Below are 27,363 nucleotides of genomic sequence, written 5' to 3'. Positions count from 1 at the left end.
AGCAAAAAGAGCTCAGGGACAGCACCCAGGCCCTGAGTTTAAGCCCCAGTACCAACCCCCTCCCCCCCCACAAAACAAGAAGTCACATACTGTACGATTCCACTTGTAGAACATGTTTGAAATAACAAAATTACAAAAATGAAGAACAGATTAGAGGTGGGAGGAATGGGTTGAGGGAAGTGTGTATCTAAAAGGGCAACTAGAAAGCCTGTGGGGATGAAAATGTCTTGTATCTTTACTGTAAAAATGTCAATAATCTGGTTGTGATGCTGTAGTATAGTTTTGCAAGATTGTTAAACAGAACTGGGGATCTTTTTTTTTTCTTTCTTTTTTTGTATTGAAGTTTGAGCTTGATTTGGAGAGAGTGGTGTTAAAGTTACAATAAACATTTTTTTTTCTTTCGTGCCAGTACCAGGGCAGCAATCCTCAGGTCTCTGCCTCCTGCGTAGTTAGGGTTGCAGGTAAGAACCAGCGGTGCCCGGCTGACCTTTCTGCTTCCTAGCAATGGGACAAACTTCGTTTCCAGGCCTTCTAGGATTTGACCAAGTGCGCACAGTTGGACCACACAGTCCTGAGCCCAGGGAGGGTGTGGTTAAGAGAGCTGGATGGCTTTGCTAGAGCTGATTCAGGGGTGCTGCCACAGCTCCACCCCAGGACCTCCTCCAGGAGCCCAGGGAATGGATCCCCCGAGCAAAGGCCAGGCTGCTGTCCAGGTACTGCGACCATTCCAGGGTCATCATGGAGAAGCTGCATCCAGGACAAACCTGGCACCTCTGTTGATGCTCTCCCTGTCCTGAGCCGTGACCCCCAACTGCTCTCGCTCGGAGAACAGGCTACATCGACTCTCCACATTGCAGCATGCTAAGTCCCACACCTCTCAATGCAGAGTTTGGAGCCTCTGCTTCCAAGCTCTGGGGGTGAAGACCCCCCCACCCCCCGAAAGCCACACCCTTGTGCAGCCCAAACCAACCCCCTCATCCTTTTTCGCCCTCTCAACCCAGCTTTTCCCGACTCCGGGAAGAACCGGGAAGAGAAGGCGGAGGGCAGCGAGGCGCGGTCTAATAAATACCATGGCCGGGCCACGCCCCCTCGCGTCACTTCCGCCCCGAGGCAAGATGGCGGCGCCCGGGCTTTGCCACGCAGACTTCCGCCCTGCACGGAGACCAAGAGCCCGTGGCGGATCGCTTCGGCGGTGACACCGCGGAGCGTGGTGTGGAGCCACAGCCCAGGTGCGTCTCAGACTCGTTGGGCGCGGGAAGCTCGGGAGAGGGACCGGGGAACGGGCCAAAGGGTCTAACCCGGGTGCGCCGGGAAGCGTCGCCACGTGCGAGGGGGTGGGGCTGAGACGCCGCGAGCGAGCCGCAGGCACCGGACGGGGTGGGGGGGGGGGGGAAGAGTGGGTCGGAGGTCACGTGGGCGGGGCGGCATCACGTGGGCGGGGACGAAGGCCACGTGGGTGGGGTTCCGCCAGGTTCGGCGCCTCTGTCCCCGGGATCCGCCGCGAGTCCCTGGCTTGCTCTTTTTCTCCCAGGCAACATGTCGGAAGGACACTCCGCGGGCGAGCCCAGCACTCCTGGAGGGTCACGACCCCTTCTCCCTGGGGTCCGGGGACTTGTCGGGCGGCGACCTGCGCCCCCGCTCACCCCGGGCCGCCTTCCCTCCATCCGCTCCAGGGACCTCACGCTCGGCGGAGTCAAGAAGGTACTTAGCTGACAGCGCAGTTGCTAAAGAGACCCAGCCACCCTGAACTCCGGGCCTCCGGAATTCGCGGTTCTGCCGGGCCCACCGTGTGCTCCTGTTCGGGGTGGTGGGGGGGTGTGGGGGGGCGGATGTTGGGCCCCTTGAGGCTTGCTCCCAGATTTCTTCAAATTCTAGAGAGTCGAGTCCAGGATACGTTCTGTCTAGTTCAGGTGCTAGATCCAAAATGTTGAGGTGGTTCCCGCAAGTAATTGTAGGGCAGAGATGATACAGAGCTCAAAGCATCCAGAAGGAGTTCCTTAGTAGTGTTTATTGTGATCGGGTGTTTTGAACACCTTAAAAAAAAAAAAAACCATGAAAGCCAGGCCAGGTGTAAATTTTGTTGGCAATTTTGAGGGTTCTGAATTCTCTATGGATACCAGTGTGCAAACTTCTAATACTAGTGTCTAAGCGTCTAGTCTGATAATAGATCCTATGCATGGCTTTGGAGACCCTGTCCTTTTCTGTGTATATGACTGTAGGGTAGAGTGACAGAAGCATAAAGCAGCCAGGTTGGTTTAGTGTTTTTTTTTTTTTTTTGGTGAGTGGGATGGGGACAGTCCTAGGGTTAAAACTCAGGGCCTTGCACTTGCTAGGCAGGTACTCAACTATTTGAGCCACACCTCCAGCCCTCTGTTATTTTTTCAGTGGTGTCTTCTCCCTCATTTTTTTCCCCCAGTAGACCACATCCTCCTGTGTTCAGGCTTCCTGCCTAGCTAGGCTGACAGGTACGCCCCACTATTTTAAGACTACTTAGCCTTAGAAACTTCTGGTGACAGTCACCATTTGCCAGTGCTGTTTTGCCTGTTCAAACTTTGCTGCTAGAATTGTTTCCCTGTAAAACTAGCCATTCTGTTTAGCACTTTGAGTACAAGAAGTCAGTTCTTTGATTTTACAAAGGTGGGGTCAGAAGATGGAAGCAAAAGCTGGTGGCTAAAATTGTTTAAGGTGCCCCTTCTATGTGTGATTCCACCGTCTCCGTGAGCATGAAGGGCCTATTTTTCAGACCCTGAATATGTGAAATGTAGACGGGAGATCCCTGGTGATTTTGGTCCATAGAAGATACCCATATGAGTTGTACTTTGAGGTTAGAAGTTAACAATCAATGACTGCTGTATTTTACTTTCAGAAAACCTTCACTCCAAATATCATCAGTCGCAAGATCAAGGAAGAGTAAGTAGCTGGGTCTTGTGAATTCTTGTCCCCTACTTAGCCTATGAATTTGAGGAAATAAATAGGTTGTACATCTCAAAAACTTGAACTTATGTCCTTTTACTAATTTTTTGAGCCATAACTCCAGTATTCTAATGTATAAGCTTTTTTTTTTTTAAGTCTGAGACACCATGTGTTTAGTTAGAGTTTTGTTACTATAATAAATACCTGAGATAATCATCTTACAAAGAGATATGGTTTGTTTCGGCTTACAGTTTTACCTTTTTTTTTTTTTTTTGCCAGTCCTGGGGCTTGGACTCAGGGCCTGAGCACTGTCCCTGGCTTCTTTTTGCTCAAGGCTAGCACTCTGCCACTTGAGACACAGCGCCACTTCTGGCCATTTTCTGTATATATGGTGCTGGGGAATTGAACCCAGGGCCTCATGTATATGAGGCAGGCACTCTTGCCACTAGGCCATATCCCCAGCCCCTTTTTTTATTTTGCCAGTCCTGGGCCTTGGACTCAGGGCCTGAGCACTGTCCCTGGCTTCTTTTTGCTCAAGGCTAGCACTCTGCCACTTGAGACACAGCGCCACTTCTGGCCATTTTCTATACATGTGGTGCTGGGGAATCGAACCCAGGGCTTCATGTATCTGAGGTGAGCACTCTTGCCACTAGGCCATATTCCATCCCTGGCTTAAAGTTTTAGAGATTTAACTGGGTATAGTGAGAAAATTAGTCAAGCTGGGGAGCATCTGAGGATGTGAAAAAGAGGAAAGGGCCTGGGTCCCATTAGGCCCCGCATCATAAAAGAGAAGTCTTTTTTTTTTTTTGCCAGTCCTGGACTTGAACTCAGGACCTGAGCACTGTCCCTGGCTTCTTTTTGCTCAAGGCTAGCACTCTACCTCTTGAACCCCAACGTTACTTCCGGCTTTTTCTGTGTATGTGGTACTGAGGAATCAAACCCAGGGCTTCATTTATGCTAGGCAAGCACTCTACCTCTAAGCCACATTCCCAGCCCAGAAGTCTTTTTTGCTACTGGTGGTGGTGATTGTGGGGCTTGAACCCTGGGCTTGGGTGCTGTCCCTGAGCTCTTCAGCTTAAGCTAGCACTCTACCACTTTGAGCCACAGTGCCACTTTCGGTTTTCTGGTGGTTAGTTGGAGATAAGAGTCTCATGGATTTTCCTGGTAGGGCTGGCTTTGAACCGCAGCCCTCAGATCTCAGCCTCCTTAGTAGTGCTAGTGCTAGAGCTTGAACTCAGGGTTTCATGCTCTTGCTTGGCTTTTTCTCTCAAGTCTGATCCTCTTCCACTTGAGCCACTCCTTCACTTCCAAAGGATTCTCTTTTACAGTCATTTGAGAGTCATTCATTTACACATGTATTATGCTGTCTCCTAAGTTCCGGTGTATTTCAGCCTCTCTGATGAAAAAAAAAATTCACTTTTTTTGGACCAGAAAGTAAAGTAAAACAAATTAAAAGGCCCCTGCCTAATCAAGGAGGCAAGAAAAATGCCAGACTTGGGGTTGGATTCTGCTTCTCAAAATGTACTTATTTGCTCATAAACTTCAGTTGGGTGAGGAGAGGTAGTGAGGAGGTCCAGTTTGCTGAGGCCCAAGGTGTATATGGTGTCCCTTCATTCCTTTTTCTAGGCCTAAGGAAGAAGTTACTGTGAAGAAAGAGAAGCGTGAACGGGATCGAGACCGCCAGCGTGAGGGGCATGGACGGGGCCGGGGCCGTCCGGAAATCATCCAGTCCCACTCTATCTTTGAGCAGGGCCCTGCAGAGATGATGAAGAAAAAAGGTACCAGAGGGACGTCAACAGTGATTTAATTCGGATGGCCCAAGGAAAGGGAAAGAGTGATGGAATTCCCCTGCTCCCAGTTTTGTTTTCCTCGCTCTTTGCCCTCTTCCCGGTTTCTCCCCGTGAACAGGGTAATTTCCCACAGGAAACTGGGACAAGACTGTGGATGTGTCAGACATGGGACCCTCTCATATCATCAACATCAAAAAGGAGAAGAGAGAGACAGATGAAGAAACCAAGCAGATCCTGCGCATGCTGGAGAAGGATGATGTAGGTAGCAGGAGGCTGGGGGCAGGGCAGGCTTTCTTGTGGCTACAGAACAGAGCTTCTGGGTACTGACAGGGGAAGAAGAGCTCCCTCATGTCCTGGAGCCCTGGTGAGAGGCAGGGGCGTTTGGTTAGGAAAGGATTGAAATGGACTGGTCCAGACACATGTGCTAGGAGGGTTTGTGACCTGGCCTCTTCCTTGACAGTTCATCGATGACCCTGGGCTAAGGAATGACACTCGAAACATGCCTGTACAGCTACCACTGGCACACTCTGGGTGGCTTTTTAAGGAAGAGAATGAGGAACCAGATGTGAAGCCTTGGCTGGCTGGCCCCAAGGAAGACATGGAGGTGGATGTGCCTGCTGTAAAAGGTACCTGGCATCGGTGACCTATGACGACCCAGGTAGCCCCTCCCTGATCCCCCAACACTGCTGCTCAAATTCCTGCTCTGAGAGGGCCCACGTGTGGACGCGCATCTGTGTGCCAGTCTCGCGTGTCCCTTTTTAGGGAAGTCACACACTGGAGAGTGCTGTCTCTTCTGCTCTGCAAAACCAGTGTCTCCTTCCAACTTCCTGCCAGGTGACACTGGAATAGTGGGGAGTAAAGAGCCAAGGAACGAGAGACAGTATAGAGGGTGGCTAGTCAGTATCTTTTCCTTTGTCTCACCCTGGGCAGTGAAAGAAGAGCCACGAGAGGAGGAAGAGGAGACCAAGGTGAAGGCTCCCCCCAAAGCATCCAGGAAGACCCCAGGCCTACCCAAGGATGTATCTGTGGCAGAGCTGCTCAGGGAGTTGAGCCTCACCAAGGATGAGGAGCTGCTGTTTCTCCAACTGCCAGACACTCTCCCTGGCCAGCCACCCACTCAGGACATCAAGCCTGTCAAGACGGAGGTGCAGGGCGAGGATGGGCAGATGGTGGTCATAAAACAGGAGAAAGACCGGGTATGCTCAGAAGGGAGCAATGGAAAAATAGCAGGATTTGGAGGGTGGGGGGAAATAGAAGTGAAGATTTGCCATCCATGCCAAAATGTAAAAAGATGTCAGGTGTGTGTGCTTAGCACCTGTGGGGCTTTGGGGGACTTGTGCTTCCAACGCTCATGTGTGTCTCTTCTTTTTATGATGAGTGATGTTGCACATAGACAAATAGGAGATCATTCATCCCGATGTACCATCATTCAGCTTCAGCACTTAATGGGTGTTTTGTTCATTTGCTTGTTGTTTGCTGTGATTTCTGTTTTATAACCAATGCCCCTGTGGAATGTAGAATTCGCTTACAAAAGATGGCGGAATAAGCTTCTTGCCCAGTTTTCACCAATCACTTCTCTGCACAGGAAGCCAAGCTGGCCGAGAACACTTGTACCTTGGCTGATCTGACAGAAGGTCAGGTGGGCAAGCTTCTCATCCGCAAGTCAGGGAAGGTGCAGCTCCTCCTGGGCAAGGTGACCCTGGATGTGACGATGGGAACTACCTGCTCCTTTCTGCAGGTAAGGGCTGAGTGGGTTGGGACAGGCTGGAATTGCTCAGCCGAGGAAGTGCTTAGGAGTGAGGGGTGTTCTTTGTTTTGTTTGTGTTTTTGTTTTTTTGCCAGTCCTGGGGCTTGGACTCAGGGCCTAGGCACTGTCCCTGAGCTTCCTTTTGCTCAAGGGTAGCACTCTACCACTTGAGCCACAGTGCCATTTCTGACTTTTTCTGTGTATGTGGTGCTGAGGAATTGAACCCAGGGCTTCATGTGTGCTAGGCAAACATTCTACCGCTAAGTGTTCTCACATGTCACAGGCTATCACGCCAGTCAGAGGAGTGAGGGCTGGGCACAGATTTGTGATCTCACTGCTGTCTCTGTCCATTGGCAGGAGCTGGTGTCTGTCGGCCTTGGAGACAGTAGAACTGGGGAGATGACGGTCCTGGGACACGTGAAGCACAAACTTGTATGTTCTCCCGATTTTGAATCTCTCTTGGATCACAAACACCGGTGAAACAAGCAGATGGAGTAGGATGGCGACTGTGCCCACGGCTGCTGCCTGCTCCAGACGTTTTGTTCATTTTTGAATCCATGTGACCTAGAAGGGGCCTGTTTAGCCCACCCACTCCAGCCTTTGGCAACCATCGTCCCAGTTTTCCCCCAGGCGGGGCCCACGCAGCTCCCTCTCCAGCAGCTGTGAACAGCACAGTGACCTTCCCACAGTACGGTTACGGATGGCACACCCTGCTGGGGACTCATTTCTGCTATTTATTTTTATATTTATGTCTGAGTCTTCTTGACTGATTGCATCCTCCCAAGGTAGGATGGCACAGGCTCCTTTTGGGTCTCAGGATGCAGGAGTAGGAAGAAGTTTAGGGGCTCCCTCCTTCCTAGGAGGCAGACAGGAGAGTGAGTCTGAGACCTAATTACTCAGTCTTGACTTGTTGTTCTCCTAGTTCTATGTCCTTGGACAAGCTACCTAACTTTTCTGAGCCTCCTGTTCCTCATCTAACAAAAATGGGGATAAACCTACCTCACAAGGTTGGTGTGAGGATCAGATGGAATATTGTGGATGAAAACTCCTTGCACAAGGCCAAATGTGTATATCTGTAAGCTCTCAATAAAGATTAGTTTCCCTTTGCTTTGCCTGAGTCCATTTTCAAAGTGGGCATTACAGGAAGTGGCTACAACTGCTCCCATCTCCACTTTTATCCCCCCCTTTTTTTTCCTTCCTTTTGTGCTGGAGATTGAACCCAGGACCTTGCAAATGCTAGGCAGGCACTTCACTGTCCAGCTTCAGCCCAGCCCTTCTTACTCTATGTCCCATCCCCAGCCAGACCCAGGTACTGTAAATGTCTAGATCCCCTGTCATGTGCCTTTTATTTCCTAGTACCCTAGCCTAGCGCTTCCCGTGTGTCTAGCTGTAGATTCTGTTAGAAACAATCAGAGACCCTTCCGGGTACCCTACAGAGACCTTCGGGTGATGTCGCAGGTTAGGATTCATTCTCCAGCACCCCACTTCTGGAGGTAGCTGTACTCTTCTAGCTTCCTCACTGGGTGCTGGTGGCTCACACCTGTAATCCTAGCTAGTCAGGAGGCTGAGATTTGAGGATAGTGGTTCGAAGTGAGCCCAGGAAAGTCTGTGAGACTCTTGTCTCCAATAAATTATTCAGAAAAAGCCAAAAGTGCCACTGTGGCTCAAGCGGTAGAGTGCTAGCCTTGAACACAAAGATCCTTAGGGACAGTGCCCAGTCCCTGAGTTCAAGCCCCAGGATCAGCAAAAAAAACAAAACAAAACAACAACAACAACAAAAAAAAAAAACGGTGGCTACTCACAAAGAATTACCAGCACACTAAGTCAAATAGTGCTAAAGATTAAAAAGGTAAAAGGGTTTGACAGAAAAGCTTTGCATTTGAGAAGGCTCCTTGGCTTCCTGTTCTAGTACCACCATGTCCACATCTCAGGGTGGGCCCCAGTCCTTGCTGCCCTGCTCACTGGAGCTTTAGAGTCTGATGTTCCCTTCACTGGGCCATCGCACTCTTGTCTAGTGAGTTCCTGGAGGAGCATCTTCTGTCTCCCTCATTATCAGGGCTAAGACATCTACAGGTTGTAGCTAAGCCTCACCAGTTCAGTGGTAGCACAGCTCCTCCCTGCTGGCTTAGCCTGTCTTCCTTGCAACAAGTTAGTCCCAGGTCTGGTGCTTCCTTTGGACTGCAAGGTGGCCCACTAGCTTCTGGGTATGTCTTTACTTAGTCTCTTACTTTCTTACGTTTAGCATGACTGAGGCTTTTCCTCCAGCGCCTCTCAAACTGCCCTGCTAGCAGTTGTGAGGGGGATTGAAAGTGACATTACCCTTTTGAAACAAAAGCTGTGTGTTAGCTTTGTTGGCTAGTGTTATGATCTTTCCTTCTTACAGAGAAGAACAGAAAGGGTTCTTTGGGTGGGGACAGGTATGTGCCATGGAAGCCCTATTGGGTCTAAGACTGAGCTTTGTTTAACTCTGGGCTGCAGGCTTTTATTCTTTTCACTAGTTATCTGTCCTTAGGTCTCTGTTGTAATCCTGTCTGTGTTCTGGGTTTTTTGTTTTAATTCAGAAATACTCCTTTTTTTTTATTCTCCTAATGGTTCTTGTCTTTAGATATTTAGTATTTTGCAACTGTTCTTTGGGGTTTTGTTAGTGTATATTTAGCGCTGCTGGGGTTTGAACTCAAAGCCTTGCATTTGCTCGGCAGGCGCTCATCATTTGAGCCGCCACATTTCCAGCCCTTTTGCTTTGAATAAGGTGACTCTCTTTAGAATAAGGTTGCTTTGTTCCCATGCTGGCCTTAATTGTGATCCTCCTGTTCTTCCTGCAGAGTTGGGATACTAGCTGCACACCACAACCCAGCTTTTATTAGTTGAGATGAGGTTTTGAGGTCAGGCTTGGCTGTTCTCTGTGTGTGTGTGTGTGTGTGTGTGTGTGTGTGTGTGTGTGTGTGTGACAGGGTTTCTGTGTAGCACAGGCTGGCCTCAAACCTTCAGCCCTGCTGTGTTAGTAAAGTGCTAGGATTACAGATTTATAACCCCACACCCAGTAGTCCTTTCACTCTTCCAAAAAAGCTTGAGGAAGCATGTGTACCACCCTTATGTTCATTTCACCATCTCAGCTGTCTTGGAGAATACAGCTTATAATTGTTTCCCAGTCCTTGCTACCTGTCTCTAGATCCTCGTTACACAAATTAGATCTCATCAGTAGAAGTGGGGAAAAGAGGCATGTGTACGTTCTTGGCTGAGCCTATGAAGCATACACTTCTACCAACAAATGTGTGCAAATAGGGGGGAGAAGCCTAAAAGCAAATTCATATATGGGTGCAAATAAATGCAAATTTATTTCTACCTGCATCTGTGTATATACATTTTGTTAGAGAATGAAAGGCTTGTTCATTTCTTTACTGGAGGGAAAAAAAAAAACACCTTCTCTAAGCTCAATGTTATTTATTTTACTTTCCATAAGAATAAGATTATAATAGATTTTCTTTGTCAAATTGCTTTTAAATTGGAAGGGACATATATTGGATGTCAGATAGGTGGCATGATCAACCCCTTGTGATTGGCACAATTAACTAAACGGATGGTGACTTTAGCAGTAAGGGTGTTTATCATATAACAAAGTCTGGAGGTAGATGGTTCCAGAATTGAGTGGCATCCAAAATGCTCTCCCACTGCTGAGGACATGCTTTCCCCGGCACGTGTGTATGTATTCCCAGGCCTGTGGCGGCCAGTTGCATTCACACTCATAATTACATGATTTAAACAATTGTGAAGAAAGTTACTGTTATTAAAAATGCAGTAAATACATAATTTGAATTAGTTACATAAACTGCTAAGATATGAGTGCCCAAAGATAGAAGAGCTAAAGGAAAGAAAACAGACAGGTTGCTAAAAATACAGTTAAATTTAAGCACGATGAATACAAAGCTAGGAGGCTAAACATGGACATCCCTGGTAAGTCTGCCTTCTGACCGCCTTACAAGATCTCTGGTGCTTTGATTTCTCAGGATACTTTTAAATCAATGGAAACTGATGATTCTAGCAGTATATTAGGGAGACACGGAGTTCAGATCCCATGGGATGACACTCAGCAGGCCTGTGCCAAAGAAAAGGACTTCTCCCTAAGCCAAGAACACCCATCTATGTGTGACAGATTAAAATATTTCAGATAAGATGGATGGTGCTGGTGGTTTCACGCCTGTAATCCTAGCTACTCAGGCAGATGAGAGTTGAGAATCACAGTATAAAGGCAGCCCAAGCAGCAAAGTCCATGAGACTTATCTCCCAATTGACCACTAGGAAACCGGAAGTAGAGCTGAGGCTCAACGTGGTAGCATACTAGCTTTGAGCAGAAATGATTAGGAACAGCGCCTAGGCCCTGGGTTCAAGCCAAGCCCCGTGACCAAAAATAACAATAATAAAAACCTCACTTCAGACAGATATGTTTCTTTTGATTAAGAAGCCAAATTCATTCTAGAAGATATGTGCTAGTAGTCTCACCTGGCACACAGATCTGGCTGCTTGTGTCACACAATGGTAGGCTCTAGCTTTGGGGCTTTAGCATTCTTTTGCTTCCTGCCTATAATCACTTTCCCCAGATATCTGTAAGTCTTATTTCTAGAAGTCTTCCCATTCTCTCAGACTCCCTTGCCACCCTCCAGCAATATTGCCAGGAAAGCCCATAATCTCAGCATTCAGGAGGCAGAAGCAAGAAGATTGTGAGTTGGAAGCTAGCCTATACAACATAGCAAGAACCTATCAAAAAAAGTTGTTGGGTTTTTTTTGTTGTTGTTGTTGGTGGTGGTGGTCATGGTGCTTGAACTCAGTGCTTGGGTACTGTCCCTGAGCTTTTTGCACAAGGCTAGCATGCTACCACTTTGTTTTTTGTTTTTTGGTTTTTTTTTTTGGCCAGTCCTAGGCCGTGAACTCAGGGCCTGAGCACTGTCCCTGGCTTCTTTTTTGCTCAAGGCTAGCACTCTGCCACTTGAGCCACAGCGCCACTTCTGGCCATTTTCTGTATATGTGGTGCTGAGGAATCAAACCCAGGGCCTCATGTATACGAGGCAAGCACTCTTGCCACTAGGCCATATTCCCAGCCCGCATGCTACCACTTTGAACAACCACAGGTCTACTTTCAGGTTTTGGGTTTTTTTTTCTTCTGGTGGTTAATTGGAGATAAGAGTCTCACAGAACTTCCTGCCCAGGCTGGATTTGAACTGTGATCCTCAGAACTCAGCCACCTGAGTAGCGAGAGTTAACAGGCATAGCCCACCAGCACCTAGCTCAAAAAAAAATTTTTTTTTAAAGCAAACTCCTAACCAAACTTCTAACCCTGACAATTTGCTTTCTCCTGCTTTCTTTTTTTTCATAGCATTCACCACTATGTTTTGCAGTATCTTTTTTTGTTTTGTTTTTGTTGCCAGTCCTGGGGCATGGACTCGAGGCCTGAGCACTGTCCCTGGCTTCTTTTTTGCTCAAGGCTAGCACTCTACCTCTTGAGCCACAGCGCCACTTCTGGCTTTTTTATATATGTGTAGTGCTGAGGAATCGAACCCAGGGCTTCATGTATATGAGGCAAACACTTTACCACTAGGCCATATTCCAAGCCCCTGCAGTATTCTTTTTTTTTTTTTTTAATCTGGTATTCCCATAAGAACACAAGCTATAGAGTATAGGTAGTTTTGTGCGTGACTCTATCCCCTGAACTTAATATCTCCTTGCACCTTAAAGATAGAAAGAAATGATGCCCAAAAGGACAAAGCCATGACCGTTATTTGTAATGTCCTTGTGGCTTGTTGTAGTGAGTTGATTTACATTACTGTGTATGCTTATAAATGCCAAAGGGGATTGTACCATAAGGAAATGCTTTGTACAGAGATGTCCGATGTCCTTATATTTTTAGGACCCCACAACCCTAATGACTCCTTTGAGCTAAAAATCTTTGGTCATTTGCTGATTGAAATGTGGCAGAGAGACAACCTCCACAAGGAGGTGCCCCTTAGGGTATTATGGCTTTATTGCCTCCCTGATGTAACTAATAGGTACAGCCCCCTTGAAAAACAGCTCTTAGCTTGTTACTGAGTTCTCATCAAAACTGAACACCTGATCAAGGGTCACCATATATCTCTATCAAAACCTGTGGCTGATACTCACATTCAGGGGGTGGGCTAAAACTCACATTCAATGTCTTGCAATACAGGAAGGATCCAGTCAGCCTCTCAGATCAGATGGTATGTTCCTCTGTGCCGCTCTGGCCCCAATTACATCTCAGTGTTTTTTGTTTTTTGTTTTTTTTGGGGGGGGGGAATTAAAAAGCAGCTGTTCTTTTAAGAGTATATCCTCTGTTCCACAGCCCAGAGCAAAGCCACTAGCTCATGCAGCAGCTAGCTTATATAAGAACCCCTAAATTCTAGGTCCTAGACTTGACTGATGCTTGGCTAAGCTGATGCCAGTGTCTCTTGGACTGCTGGACCATTCAGCATCAGTGCCAGATGTGTGGAACAGAAAACGGATGCAGTCACTTCAGTGAATAGCACGCAAAGCTGTTCTCAAAGCTCTGGCCGATATTTATTGATGAACCTTCGTCTGTTTTTTACTGATCTGTTGACAATAGCCTAGCTGTTTGGCTTGCCACTTGGAAAACTGGAGACTGGCAGATTAAAGATTTCCCTCTTTGGGGCCATAAACCATGGAAACAAATCATGACAGCCAGTAGAATTGTCTGGGTCAATTGAGTAGGCACCCAAAGTGAGGGCCCATTCTCTGATGAGACCAACTGCAATCAAGGTACGGGTTAAGGGCTGTGAATATGGCCTGGTGGCAAGAGTGCTTGCCCTGTATACATGAAGCCCTGGGTTCGATTCCCCAGCACCACATACATAGAAAATGGCCAGAAGTGGCTCTGTGGCTCAAGTGGCAGAGTGCTAGCCTTGAGCAAAAAGAAGCCAGGGACAGTGCTCAGGCCCTGAGTCCAAGGCCCAGGACTGCCCCCCACCCTCAAAAAAAGGTACAGGTTGAGCCCCCAACTCCCAGATAGCCACCTTTGCTTCCTGGATCCATCATATTCTACACCTGGAAGCACACCCACTACCATGGACTGGGCACCAAGCAGAGGACTTTGTGAAAGTTTCAGATACATGAGTCACCACTGAATGTCAGACCCAGAACTAATAAAAGGAACTCTTTGTTTCTGTAAGGGAGGCCATAGGGCACAGTGAGGCATTTGATTTCGCTGTGTGAGTTAGCTTTTCTCTGCTGTGACAAGCACCCGAGAGGAACAGTTGTCAGGAGGAAAAAATTTCTTTTGACTGACAGATGTTACCTCCATGGTCTGCTGGCTCCATTGTTTCTGACTGCAGTAAGGCAAAATGTCATGGTGAAGCAAAGCTGTTGATTTCATGACAACTGAGAAGCAGACACGAAGAGGCCCTGCAAGATAGCCTTCCCATGCACACCACTAGAACCTTACTTCCTTTGACCAGGCCCCACCTCTTGGGTCTCCACCAATAATGCCATCAAATTATGATTCTACCGGTAGATTAGTCTGACTTCCAAAAAGCCTTGTGAATTACCAAACCTTTTAACATATAAGCTTTTTGGAGGACACTTCAGATCTAAGCTCTATCATCATCTCTGACTTTTGACCCACTTTAAGTGCTATTGATAGTTTTTCAGGTTCCAGCATTGCTGTTCCAGTCCAATTAGATGGGATAGCTCAGCCTAGAAGGGTAACGTCCATTTCTGTCCTATTCCTCGAAGAGCATTTGAAGGTCTCCATTTGGTTTCTTCTGACATCTCCAGAAACGATCCCAACCACCTCCTAATGTCTAGGAGTGGATGATGGGCACATGTGGCTCAGGTCTGTAATCCTAGCAACTCAAGAGGCTGAGATCTAAGGATCTCAGTTTGAAGCCTGCCCAAGCAGAAAAATCCCTGAGACTCTTGTCTCCAATAAACTAGTTTTAAAAATCCTGGAGTGGGGGCTGGGGATATAGCCTAGTGGCAAGAGTGCCTGCCTCGGATACACGACGCCCTAGGTTCGATTCCCCAGCACCACATATACAGAAAACGGCCAGAAGCGGCGCTGTGGCTCAAGTGGCAGAGTGCTAGCCTTGAGCGGGAAGAAGCCAGGGACAGTGCTCAGGCCCTGAGTCCAAGGCCCAGGACTGGCCAAAAAAAAAAAATCCTGGAGTGGAGCTGTAGTAGAGTACTAGCCTTGAGCAAAAGAAGCTCAGAAACAGTGTCTAGGCCCTGAGTTCAACTTGTAGGGCTGGCACATGCACACACACACACACACACACACACACACACACCCCTAGGCATGTACATAGGATGAAATAGGACAGAGGGAAAAATGTTTCTTTGGGTGAAAATATGCTATGATTGAAGAACCAACCTTTGTACAAGAAAGTTCTTCTTGGATCACAAATTTATGCATCAATAATAAACTGGGTGCCAATTTACAGGATCAAGATTCAAAACCAACTGGGGGCAGAAGAAGCTGTGATACTCCCGTCTCTAATTAATCAGCAAAATGCCAGACTGGAGGCATGACTGAACTGGTATACATAAATAATAATGGGCAATAATTTACTAGGGAGCCCTCTCCTTGTACTAAGTATATTACATATATTATTTCATTAAAATGCGATCTGTATTTGCATACAATCCTATGAATGTATGCTTTTGTCACCCTGAACTGTTTTTTTGGCTGTCAAACCCAAGGCCTCACACACTAGGCATGTGCCTACACCAAGCAAAATCACTATAGTCTCTTATACTTAACGATTAAGTGATGTGTATAGATCACCCAGTAGGTGCTGAAATGTGAATTGAAGCTTGAGGCGGGGAGGGGACGTGTGTGCAGGGGGAGTTAGTGCGGTGAATGCGTGTGTGTAGGAGATTGGGAATGTAGGGGGAGATGCAGTGGGGGAGACGGAGGGTGTGTCTAAGAGAAGATGGGGGTATGGAGGAGATGAGGGTGGGAGGATGTGTGGGGAGATGGGCGTAGAGAGAGGGTAGGAGGATGCGTGTGGGGAGACGGGGACATGCGTAGGGGGAGATGGGTGCTGGGGAGAGACCCAGGGCCTCGTGCATGCTAGGCAAAAACTGCCAGCGCGCTACACTTCCCGCCCCCCCCCCCCCCCAGCGGGCCGGGTTTTATTTTTGTTTTTGATGTACTATTCATACCCTGTTATCTTCTAGCTAAAAGTATGCTGCGGGTCCATTCCAACATAAATGTGTGAGCTAAATCTATCTGCAGGAATTCTATTTGCCGGAATTGTCCTCTGAAAAGGCGTGTGTGGGGGGGGGGATCTCAAAAAGGTAAGAGCACTTCGACGCTTAGGGTTCGTGGTAACTTCTAGAACCCACTTGGAACTTACTTCCTGCAGACTGAAGGAAAGGGTAAGCCTTGTGCAAATAAGCCAATGGGATGGCCGCCTCTTGTGAGTGACATTTGGGTGGGCCAATGGCATCAGCCTCAGGGTTCTTCTTCTTCTTCCTCCCCGCCCCCACCTCAAAGGATCGGCGAAGCCTCTGGGCTCCTGCGTGGCGGGTGGTTGAAGGCCGTGTCCTCTCTCCCTGCTGCTCAGGTGAGGGGAGGTCCGGAGTGGAAGGACAGAGAGGGATAAGGTCTCCCCTGGCCCTGGTGTGGACCAGGTGGGCTTTGGGTGAAGCACATGGCGCCGGCAACGTTTCCCGCCACCTGAGGCGCGGCCTCCGTCAGGCCTCGCGAGGCCTGCGGGCGGGGGAGGGGCATGGCGGGAGGTCGTTATTGGAGGCACGCGGACGCGAACGGGACCGGAAGAGCGCGGGGCCGGGCGCGCCTCTCACACACGAGGGCCGGGCCGGGGTGGAGGCCTGCACCACCGGGGTCTTAGTGGGAAGGCAATTGGATGAAGCCCCAGGCGCCTGGCCGGCCGAGCTGAGGGTGGGAAGGGGTCTGTGCTGTCTGTGGAAAGGAGGCGGGGTACGCCTTGGGGGCCTGGCCTGCTTTCCGTTGAGGCCGTGGGCCCGGCGCACGCCCCAGTCACAAGGTAGGCCCAGCCGCAGACACGCAGCCACCTCCTGTTAAACCCCGCATCGAGCTCCGTGCCCGCTGCCCACCGACCGCTGAGGGAATTCAAGGCGGGGCCTACCTACCTCGGTGGATGGGCAGATGGGGGGAAGGCAAGTGTGAGCGGGGAGGATTCCAGAGGCAGGTGATTGGCTCGTGACACAGCACCTCTTAGCAGTGCACCTCTCTGCACGCTTGGCTTGGGGGTGCTGTGAGCCAGGAGTTAGTAAGCATGGGTTTATTTTTTTTTTTTTAACAGCAAAGGGGGGTGGGGGAGAAACGATGTTTTTGAGAAAGAATAATTGCAAGCTTTTATAGTGTAAAAAAGAACCACTTCTACGCTAGCCACTTAGGAGTCATGTTCTCTTGGGGGGGGGGGGTGTTGTACTGGGACTTGAACTTAGGGCCTAGACACTCTCCCTAGCTTTTTTCACCCAAGGCTGGCACTCTACTTCTTGTGCCACAGTTCCACTTCTGGATTTGGGGTGGTTAATTTGAGGCTTTGAATCTTTATCTTCAGAGCTCATCATACTGAGTAGCTAGGATTACAGGCATGGGCCACCAGCCCCTGGCTCAGTCTATTCTTTAGATAAAAATAGAGACTTGGGGTGGGAATGTGGCATAGTGGTAGAGTGCTTGCCTAGCACACATGAAGCTCTGGGTTCAATTCCTCAGGACTACATAAACAGAAAAAGCCAGAAGAGGTGCTGTGGCTCTCAAGAGGTAGAGTGTTAGCTTTGAGCAAAAAGAAGCCAGGGACAATGCTCAGGCCCTGAGTCCCAAGCCCCAGGACTGGGGCGAAAAAATAGAAAAGAAAGAAAGAAAAGAAGCTTCTGAAGTAAACATGTTTCAAAAGGCTAATAAAATCACTGGTCTGACTCCCCTATGCTTTGTGAGCCTGTCTTTCTTGAAGGAAAAGAATTGGGAACTTTCTTCTTTTAAAAATGTTAACAGGTGACTAACCAGAACAGAATCAACACCTGTGTCTACAGCTTTGGGATGGATCCTGTTCAACCACCATTCAGGGGCCCTGCTCCTATCCACTCATCTCAGTGTATTCGCATGCCAGGCTGTTGGCCACATTCTCCTAAGCCTTTGGACTCAGCACTGGTTAGGGCAGGACCTGTAGGCAGAGGCCATATGTTTAGAAAGCTGGAAGAATCCAACACCCAGAAGCCGCCAATACAAAGGGTAAGATCATAACTAGATGCACAGGAGTAGCATACAGTTTTCCTGTGTACATGATAGATTTCAAAGTACTTAAGACAGGGAAACCATTTAAAAGACAGGAGCTTATGTGTGTATGTAGTTGGGGGAAGGAGGGGTGAAGAGGGAGGTGGGAAGTTAGTTTTATTTTTTCCAAGTAGTTGCATCGTTTGGGGGTTACAATTCCAAACCTAAAGTTGCAAGCCTAGAAAAAAAGTGCCTCATAATAAACACTAGATAGACTTAGGTAAGCGCCTTAGGTTGGTTCTCTAACTTGTTATTCTTTGTATCTATCCAGCCATATTGGATGTAAAGATACAAACTCAATACACGCCAATGAAAAGTGACTGGTGATGAGGTAACAAACAGTACAAGAAATGTATCCAATGCCTAACGTATGAAACTGTAACCTCTCTGTACATCAGTTTGATAATAAAAATTTGAAAGAAAGAAAAGTGGTGAGCCTGGCGCAAGTGGTTCAAGCCTATAATCCTAGCTACTCTGGAGGCTGAGATCTGAGGATTGTGGTTCAAAGCCAGCCCAGGCAGGAAAGTCCGTGAGACTCTATAATCTCCAATTAACCACTAGAAAACTGGAAATGGTGCTGTGGCTAAGGTGGTAGAGAGCTAGCCTTGGGCTGAAGAGCTCAGGGATAAGCACCCAGGCCCAGAGTTCAAGCCCCAGCACCAACAAAAAAAAAAAGAGCCTGGTATGGTGGTATATACTTATAATCCCGGAACTTGGGAGGAAGGATGATTATAGGTTCAGTGCCACCCTGTGGTGAGTTCTAGGCTAGCCTGAAGTAAACGTAAGACTGTCTCAAAGAAAAAACAAAACAAAAAAATTGCAGCCTGTTTTATGTTGTTGTTTGTTTTGTTTTCTTCCTCAGTGTTTAGGCTTTTACCTTGATTGGACTCTGTGGTATTGGTAGTAACTCCTGCCTCTGAGGTAATAATTGTTAGATCTGTTTCTTTCAAAAACACCTTACCCAAATCATGAAGACAGAGATCTTCAGCTCTTGCTACTGCAGTGTAAACATATGTATGTTCTTGATCTTTTAAAAATAGTGAGTTTAAGAACAGGATTCATCCATAATAAATTGTGTCAAAAATAAAGAACATGTATAGTAAGAACCTAATCATTCAGTTATGATCATGTTAAGAGGTGACATTGCCAGAAGTAATGCTTTGTGATAAAACTGTGTGACAATCTTAACTGTTTAATCAAGTGAATTGCTTAAGTTTGTATGTGACTGGTATAGCAGTAATCTTTCAAGACTGCCACTGGAAAGCAATCCTAATTCCACTGCATGTTGTCTTAACACAGGAAAAAAAAAACTTGCTACTTTAAATGGTCTTAACTATTTTGAAAATTTTTTAACCAGCATACTTATTCCCTCTTGGAATATGGGAAATAATTATGTACTAATCAAATCATGGACTTTTCAACTAACTATACTTTAAAAATCTAGTATTATGTGACTATGTAAAAAGTACTGATTTTTTTTTTTTTTGGCCAGTCCTGGGATTTGGACTCCTGAACACTGTCACTGGCTTATTTTTCTCAAAGCTATCACTCTGCCTCTTGAGCCACAGTGCCACTTCTGGCTTTTTCTGTTTATATGGTGCTGAGGAATCGAACACAGGGCTTTGTGCGTGCTAGGCAAGCACTCTACTGCTAAGCCATTCCTAGCCCTGAAATATTTTTAATTTTAAAAACTATTGTTATAAAAGTGATGTACAGAGGGTTACAGTTACATAAGTCAAATGAGGAGTACATTTTTTTTTCAACAGTGCTACCCCTTCCCTCACTTTTTCTCAGTTTTCCCCTCTTGTCCCTACCCACAAGCGGTATAGTTCATTTTCAACATAGTGTTCAGTGAGTACCATTGCTGGACTGCAAAAAATTTTGCACAATTATTCTTTTTTGTTGGGTTCAAACCAGGATCCTCAGATCTCAGCCTCTTGAATAGCTGGAATTATAGGTATGAGCCACTGGTGCCCAGCCTTGTACAATCATTTAAAAAAAATTTTTTTTGCCAGTCCTGGGGCTTGAACTCAGGGCCTGAACACTGTCCCTGGCTTCTTTTTTGCTCAAGGCTAGCACTCTACCACTTGAGCCACAGTGCCACTTTTGGCTTTTTCTGTGTATGTGGTGCTGAGAAATCAAACCCAGGGCTTCATGTATACGAGGCAAACACTCTGCCACTAAGCTATATCCCCAGCCCTGTACAATCATTTTTATCATTTATAATTACAACACAGAATCTGTAGACTTCAAGACTTCCAGAAAAGTGGAGTTGTAAACCATATCTCCAAATAACTTTACTTATCTACTTCTCACAGGAGACTGCAGGTTTGGTTTCCATGTTCCAAGGCATGGGCCTTGCCACTATGCCCTCAACCTCTCCCAAATGTGAAATGCCTCCTTTAGGTATGTGGAAAACTAATTTGAGAAATGTAGAGGTAAAAATGCTTGCTTTGTCTTGAACTTCATGCAGTTTACCTTCAGGAAAATAGCTGCATACTCACTGTTACAGTTGAGCTTTGATTTTTGAATTTTTCAGGCAGAGGCATTTTAGGCCGAGGTTTTTCTGCTAACATGACCCAAAAAGACAAAGAAGAACCCCACCCTCCTTTTCCTGATCCATCTGTGTTGGCAACTGGAGATAGCAAGCTGGCAGAGGTCTCTGTTGCTTGGAGTAGGTAGGTAATAAGTCACCTTCCTGTGTGACCAACACATTCAGGTAAAAAGAGACTTTGTAGGAGCTCAGTGATCCAGGCAGCCATTGGGTCATATCCCCCTTCACTTTCCTTCTTAACTCTCTATTCTGATTGTTCTTTAGTCTAGATGAGTCAATTCTGCTCTGAAAGCTGGCTCTGAGGGTGACTGTCAGGAGCTGTTGGAGAATGAGTCGTCATTTTGAGTGAATCTCACAGCTGTCCTTGGACCACTTTGGCTGCTTCATCTAAGAAGAGATTGTAGGATGTTATCTAGATGAAGGGCACACAGAAGTGTGACTGGGAAAGGCCTGATTTGCTTCCCTCTTACCTATTTCAGAGTGCTTGGAAGAGGGAATTTGGATGCTTCTATGTTTCCACTGGGAAGAGCTGGTGGTTTAGGCAGAGGAGTGGACAAGTCTCCTGTCCCAGTTGGCCTGATTGCCCGGGAACCACCACAGTTGTCACAACCCCCGACACCGCCCTTAACCTCACTGCAGTCTGTGGATCCCCCTCCCAGCTTAACTCTGGAACAAAAAGAAAAGTAAGTCTCATTGCCTTTTCTATGGTAGAATGGCCAAGGAATAGGCATCTCATGCGTTTCTATATTTGGTTTGCCCATATGGTAATGTGTGCCCAAAGTCCTCTGTAGATGCTGAGGATCACAGGGTGTTTGGGAGGTTTTTCTATTTTGGGTGGGCATTTTTGTTTGTTTTTTGTTTTTGCCATTGGGAACAATGGGTTCAACAATGTATGTGATAGTGTGTACAGAGAATAGACATTGTATATCATTTCCTTCCCAGTTCTGATAGACAGTTATCTGGGATGTCAAAGACAACCAAATTATTTAGGAGAAATACTACCAGCACTTTATCTTTCTAGAAGCAGTTCTTTCTTCTCAGGTAGTTGGTCTTGTTTATTCCAGTACTATTACTAGCAGAGGAATGGTAGCCTAATCTAATTAGACACTACTACTAAGGTTTTATCTTGTAACCTTCAAACCTTGATTTTGTACATTTTGTATTTTGGTTTGTATATCTATAATTGAAAAGTAGAAAAACATTACTTTCCCCAGTATTTTTGTTGTTAGTGATATGGGTTGGTTGATAGATTTTACTTGTTTTTAGTATATTTGAGTTAGTGGGTGTTCTGCCATTGTGAGACTTGAACTTAGGGTCTTGAATTCTAACTCAGCTATCTTGCTCACATCCATTTCTCTACCACTTGAGCCATGCTTCTAGTCTGGCTTTTTCCTCAATTATTTTACTATATTCTACTATGAATTTCTTTCTGGAAGGTATTTTTGTCCACGAGAGCTGTGTGGTGAAAATTTCACATGACCGTGTGCACTACTTCCCAACTACTTGGTCAGTGCCAGTCCAGCTTTTGGCTGGTTAATTGGAGATGAAGTCTTAAAGACTTCTGCCTGTGCTGGCTTTGAACCTCAGTCCTCTAGGTCTCAATGTTCTGAGTACCTGTAGATGTTGTGGTTCAGGATGGCTTTGAATTTCTGGATTAAAGGGATTTTCTTGGACTTAGTCTCCAGAGTAGCTGGAACTTGAGAAAAGAACAAATATGAATGCTTGTTCTAAAATCTGTGCCTACCACCCTGCTGGTGCTCTTGTTTTTATTAGTATACATTTGTTGTTCAAGGGGGTTCCATTGTAATATTTCCACACATTTAAACCACATACATCAACTACACTCTTTTGTGGCTCTTCTCTGTGCCCCTCCCTCATTCTGAAACGTTTTCAACATGTTTCATTAGTACATTTTTTGTAGGTGGTGGTGTGGTTGTAGAGCTCGAACTCAGGGTTCGGGCACTATCCCTCAGCTTTTCTTTTGCTCAATGCTAGCATTCTTCCACTTTGAGCCACTGGAAATAAGAGTCTCAATGACTTTTCTTCCCAAACTGGCTTTGAACTACAATCTCAGATCTCAGCCTCCTGAGTAGCTAGGATTACAGGCATGAGGCGCCCAGTTTTTTTGTTCCATTTTCATACATGCAAATGGGAGCTGGGAATATGGCCTACTGGCAAGAGTGCTTGTTGTATACATGAAGGCCTGGGTTTGATTCCCCAGCACCACATATATAGAAAACGGCCAGAAGTGGCACTGTGGCTCAAGTGGCAGAGTGCTAGCCTTGAGCAAAAAGAAGCCAGGGACAGTGCTCAGGCCCTGAGTCCAAGCCCAGGACTGGCCACCAAAAAAAAAAAAAAAAAAAAGTTCATATATACATGCAAATGAACTGCTTCAGCCATATTTCTTCTTTTTCACTCCCTCCTTGTTAGTTCTCACCCCCTTTCAGAGATACTAATACTCTCCATGGAGCCTACCCTACTTTCTTGTCATTAAAAGTTTTTTTTTTGTTTGTTTGTTTTTGTGGCCGGTCCTGGGCCTTGGACTCAGGGCCTGAGCATGTATGGGAGGCAAGCACTCTTGCCACTAGGCCATATCCCCAGCCCCTGAAAGTTTTATTAGTATAAATAATTGTACAAAAGAGCTACGTTGTTATATTTTAAACATATATATTATACTATACTTAGATAAAATTCACTCCATCAGTGTTTTTGTTTTTCCAGAGAGCATTTTGTGAAGCAAGGATCAAAAGGAACACCTCAGTCTTTGGGACTAAACCTCATCAAAATACAATGTCATAATGAAGCAGTTTATCAGTATCATGTGACTTTCAGGTATTTGCAGCTCTTTTTCTCTTGTTCAATTTTTGGAGGGCAGGAACGGTGCAGATCTCCTGGAATAACTGAATACTGACCTGTGTGATTTCTCATGAACCTTTCCATGGAAGAATGCCTGTTTGGATGCTGGTAGGATGTTTTAGGTTAATAATTTTGTGGACATATTTTTAGCTATATTACCAACTCAGATTTTAACATAAGAGGTATGGTGTTATGTGTGAAGCTGGAAGTAGATGTAATGCGAAACACATGAAGCCTAAGTTCAGAATGTTTCACTTGGCATGGGTACCTTCCATGACCTTGCAACTTTCTTTGGGTAATTTTGCATTTTATTTTATTTTATTTTATTTTTTGTGATTTTTTTTAAAGTTTTTATTATAAAACTGATGTACAGAGAGGTTACAGTTTCATACGTTAGGCATTGGATACATTTCTTGTACTGTTTGTTACCTTGTCCCTCATTCCCCCCTATTTTATTTTTTTGCTAGTATCACAGTTTGACCTTATATCATTTGACCTTGACTCCACTTGATCTATGCCACCAGCTGGCTTTGGAATAACTGGAATTATTCTAGGTACTGGAAATGAGTAGCTGGAATTACAGGTGTGAGGCACTGGCATCTTACTCTTTTCTTTTTGGCAGTACTTGGGTTTCAACTCTAGGCCTTGTGCTTGGTAAGCAAATGCTCTACCACTTGAGCTGTTCCCCCAGTTCTTTGCATTTTAAAAGATTTGTGTGGTTTTCTTTTGTTTTGTTTGGTATCAATCTTAGGGCTTGAACTCAGGACCTGGGCATTATCCTTGAACTTTTTTTGCTCAAGGCTCATGCTCTGTCACTTGAGCTATAGCTTCACTTCTGGCTTTTTGGTAGATAATTGGAGGTGAGAGTCACAAGGCTGGCTTTGAACTAATACTTTCAGAGTAGCAAAGATTGCAGGTGTGAACCACTGGTGGTGCTTTAGTTATTTTATTTTGTTTTTATTTATTTATGCTTTAGTTATTTCATTTTGTATGTATGTACATATGTATGTTTATGTATGTATGTATGTATGTATGTATGTATGTACGTATGTATGTATGTCAGTCTTGGGACTTGAACTCTGGGCCTTGGCACTGTCCCTGAGTTTTTCAGCTAAAGGCTACTTCTTTAACAACTTTAGCCACAGTGCGCCACTTCCAGTTTTCCCTCCAGTGACAGTCTAGGGTAAAATTTCAGGATAAGAAAATTAAGGAAAATAAATTTAATTTTATATCTAAAACCTTGTGCTTTATGCCTTTTTAAAATTAAGAATTCAATTTTATTTTATTAGTTTGTATTCTCTTTGTACGATCATAAGGGAGCCTTTAGCTGGAGGTGAATAGCTACAATTGTGAAAGTGAATGTTTTGAAATATCTTTGGAGCTATTGAGAAAATGGAAGTCTGAGTTCTTTTAGTTGATAGTCATTGGATGTGATTATGGAGTACAATGTGATTGATGTTTGGATGTATATACATTGCAGAAAGATTAAAGTTGTAGGGTTGGGCAGTGGTGGCTCATGCCTGTAATCTTAGCTGCACCAGAGACTGAGATCTGAGGGTTGTGGTTCAAAGCCAGCCCTACCAGGAAAGTCCGTGAGACTCTTGTCCCTAACTAACCACCACAAAATTGGAAGTGGAGCTGTGGCTCAAAGTGGTAGAATGCTAACTTTAAGCAAAATGAGCTCAGGGACAGCAGGGACCTGAATTCAGGGACCTGAATTCAAACCCCACAACCAACAGCAAAAATATATATAATAAAAGTAACAAAGTTAACATCATGTACTTTTTGTGATGAGAACATTTAAAATGTCTCTTTAGTAATTTTAAGATAAACCATTTTCAACATAGTGTCTACTTAGTGATATCATTATTAATATGATCATCATTCTGCGACATGATGTAAATGCCTAAATTTTTCTTCCCAGTTAACTAGAACTTCGTACTTTTCAACTAACATCTCCTCTTTCTCCATTCTCTCCCCCACCAGCCTCTACAGAACATTCTTCTGCATTAGTTTGCCTTTCTTTTTTTTGCCAGTCCTGGGATTTGGGACTCAGGGACTGAGCACTGTCCATGGATTCTTTTTGCTCAAGGCTAGCACTCCACCTCTTGAGCCACAGCACCACTTGAGGCTCTTTCTGTTTATGTGGTGCTGAGGAATTGAACTCAGGGCTTCATGCATGGTAGGCAAGCACTCTACCACTAAGCCACATTCCCAGCCACTGGTTTGGCTTTTTTTTTGGCCAGTCCTGGGGCTTGGACTCAGGGCCTGAGCCCTGTCCCTGGCTTCTTTTTGCTCAAGGCTAGCACTCTGCCACTTGAGCCACAGTGCCACTTCTGGCCGTTTTCTGTATATGTGGTGCTGGGGAATCGAACCCAGGGCTTTATGTATAGGACGCAAGCACTCTAGCCACTAGGCCATATCCCCAGCCCACTGGTTTGGCTTTTTAAGTTCTCATGTATAGGTGAGATCATACAGTATTTGTCTTTCTGTGCCTGACATTTTACCTCACTTGCTGTCTCCTGGTATATCCATATTACAAAGGAAAACATTTCCTTTTAAAATGACAGTTACTTTTTAAAGGCTGTTAATAACAAGACAATCCTCAATACTGTGACCCCACCCCCAATAAAGGTTATTATGGTATAGTATTCCATTTAATATATGTATATAATACTTCTTTTTTCTGGTTCTGGGGCTTGAACTCAGGGCCTGCACACTGTCCCTTAGCTCTTTTGCTCAAGGCTAGTGCTCTAACACTTGAGCCACAGCTCTACTTCTGGCTTTTTTGGTAGTTAATTAGAGATAAGAGGCTCACAGACTTTCTTAAAAGCCTGAGCTGGCTTCAAACCACAATCCTCAGATCTTACCCTCCTGAGTAACCAGGATTACATGTACGAGCCATCAGTGCCTAGCTATTCATTACTCATTCATTGATGGATTTGTCTTGGCTATTGTGAATATTTCCTATATTTCCTGGGTAGATACTTTGAAATAACTTATTGTAGAACCTACTATGGCTATATACCCATAATGGGAATTACTAGGTTATGTGATAGTTATATATACATATATATATATGATCACATGATAAATATATATATACATATATATTTAAAGAACTTTCATATTTTCAACAATTTCTGCATTACGCAGCCTGAATATTTTCTTTTTGACAATTCTGGGACTTGAAATCAGGACCTCATGCATTCTGGGGAGGTACTCTGTCACTTAAGCCATGTCCCCAGCCCACTTTTACTTTAGTTATTTTTCAGATAGGGCTGAGGTTGCCTGAGGTTAGTCTCCAGTGTGATCCTGCTACCCATCTAGCTGGGATTAGGCTGGATGTTTTTTTTTGTTTGTTTGTTTGTTTTTTGTTTTCAGATGAGGTCTTACCAGTATTTTTTTCCAGGCTGGCCTCAAACTTCAGTTTCCCCAGTTAGTCTTGCTGTACCCAACTAGGAAGTTTGAAGTTTTGAAGAATGACTACTAATTGGTAGTTAAGGAGGAAAAAGAGAGAAGAAAGGACCAGTTAGAGGAAAAGATACTGAAAATGAATTATAAACACCAAATTTGTTTGAATGAAGAGAAAGTGAATTTTGGCCACAAGGGAAAGAAAGTTACTGGATTTCCTTTCAAGGATGCCTTTGATAATCTAATAGCTCAGTGATAGTTATGGAGAAAACCAAAAGATGAAGGGAAGCAGAGAAAGCATAGGCCATGCGAAATAGCCAGTGAATTGGCCACTCATTTCAAAAGTTAGTAAGAGTAATGAGGAAGGAGGAAGGAATGTTCATTAAAGAGGGCAGGAAGATTGCCTCACTGAGGATAAGGAAGCACATATAAGCCCAGCATAACAGAGGAAGGGAAGGAGCCAAAGAGGGCAGGTGGAGCCTGGTGTACAAGTAAGGAGAGGAGCAAGGTGTTAAAGGGAGGGGAGAATGCTTTCTCTGAGAATGGATTGACAAACATAAAACAGTATCTTGTAATAAACAAGCCATGGGGAAGCATGGCTTTATAAGAGTAGAAATTGTATATCTGGACCTTTGAAGACACAATGGGGAAATTATGTCAGGCCATTGGAGACACTGAGCACTTGCATTACAGTGGATTGGCATCCTAGGGTATAGGTGAGAATATCTTACCCACAGGCCAAATAAGGCAATATAAGGTTTGTCAACTCATTGTCCATAACAGAACAGGTGGAAGTGGTTTT

At 45.5% G+C, this 27,363-nt stretch overlaps 2 protein-coding genes across 3 annotated transcripts in view; both read left to right on the top strand.

Annotated features, from left to right (window-relative positions):
- The first annotated feature begins 1,111 nt into the window (after positions 1–1,111).
- On the top strand, positions 1,112–7,556 carry Polr3d (RNA polymerase III subunit D). Its single transcript, XM_048330795.1, has 9 exons — positions 1,112–1,229; positions 1,532–1,701; positions 2,867–2,910; positions 4,540–4,691; positions 4,837–4,961; positions 5,164–5,329; positions 5,634–5,899; positions 6,289–6,441; positions 6,808–7,556. The coding sequence occupies exons 2-9, from the start codon at positions 1,537–1,539 to the stop codon at positions 6,928–6,930; spliced, it is 1,194 nt and encodes a 397-aa protein (XP_048186752.1). The 5' UTR covers positions 1,112–1,229; positions 1,532–1,536; the 3' UTR covers positions 6,931–7,556.
- A 9,947-nt stretch (positions 7,557–17,503) lies between these two features.
- The window catches only part of Piwil2 (piwi like RNA-mediated gene silencing 2), a 43,417-nt gene continuing 33,557 nt past the window's right edge, over positions 17,504–27,363 (top strand). For both annotated transcript variants that reach the window (XM_048330616.1, XM_048330617.1), the window contains exons 1-5: positions 17,504–17,695; positions 20,056–20,143; positions 20,277–20,415; positions 20,771–20,974; positions 23,013–23,123. In XM_048330616.1, the coding sequence (XP_048186573.1) occupies positions 17,504–17,695; positions 20,056–20,143; positions 20,277–20,415; positions 20,771–20,974; positions 23,013–23,123 (734 nt within the window). The remainder of the gene's footprint in view (positions 17,696–20,055; positions 20,144–20,276; positions 20,416–20,770; positions 20,975–23,012; positions 23,124–27,363) is intronic.

Source organism: Perognathus longimembris, chromosome 21 (assembly GCF_023159225.1).
Source record: "Perognathus longimembris pacificus isolate PPM17 chromosome 21, ASM2315922v1, whole genome shotgun sequence".
NCBI lineage: Eukaryota > Metazoa > Chordata > Mammalia > Rodentia > Heteromyidae > Perognathus > Perognathus longimembris.
This window is presented reverse-complemented; position numbering and strand designations above follow the sequence as displayed.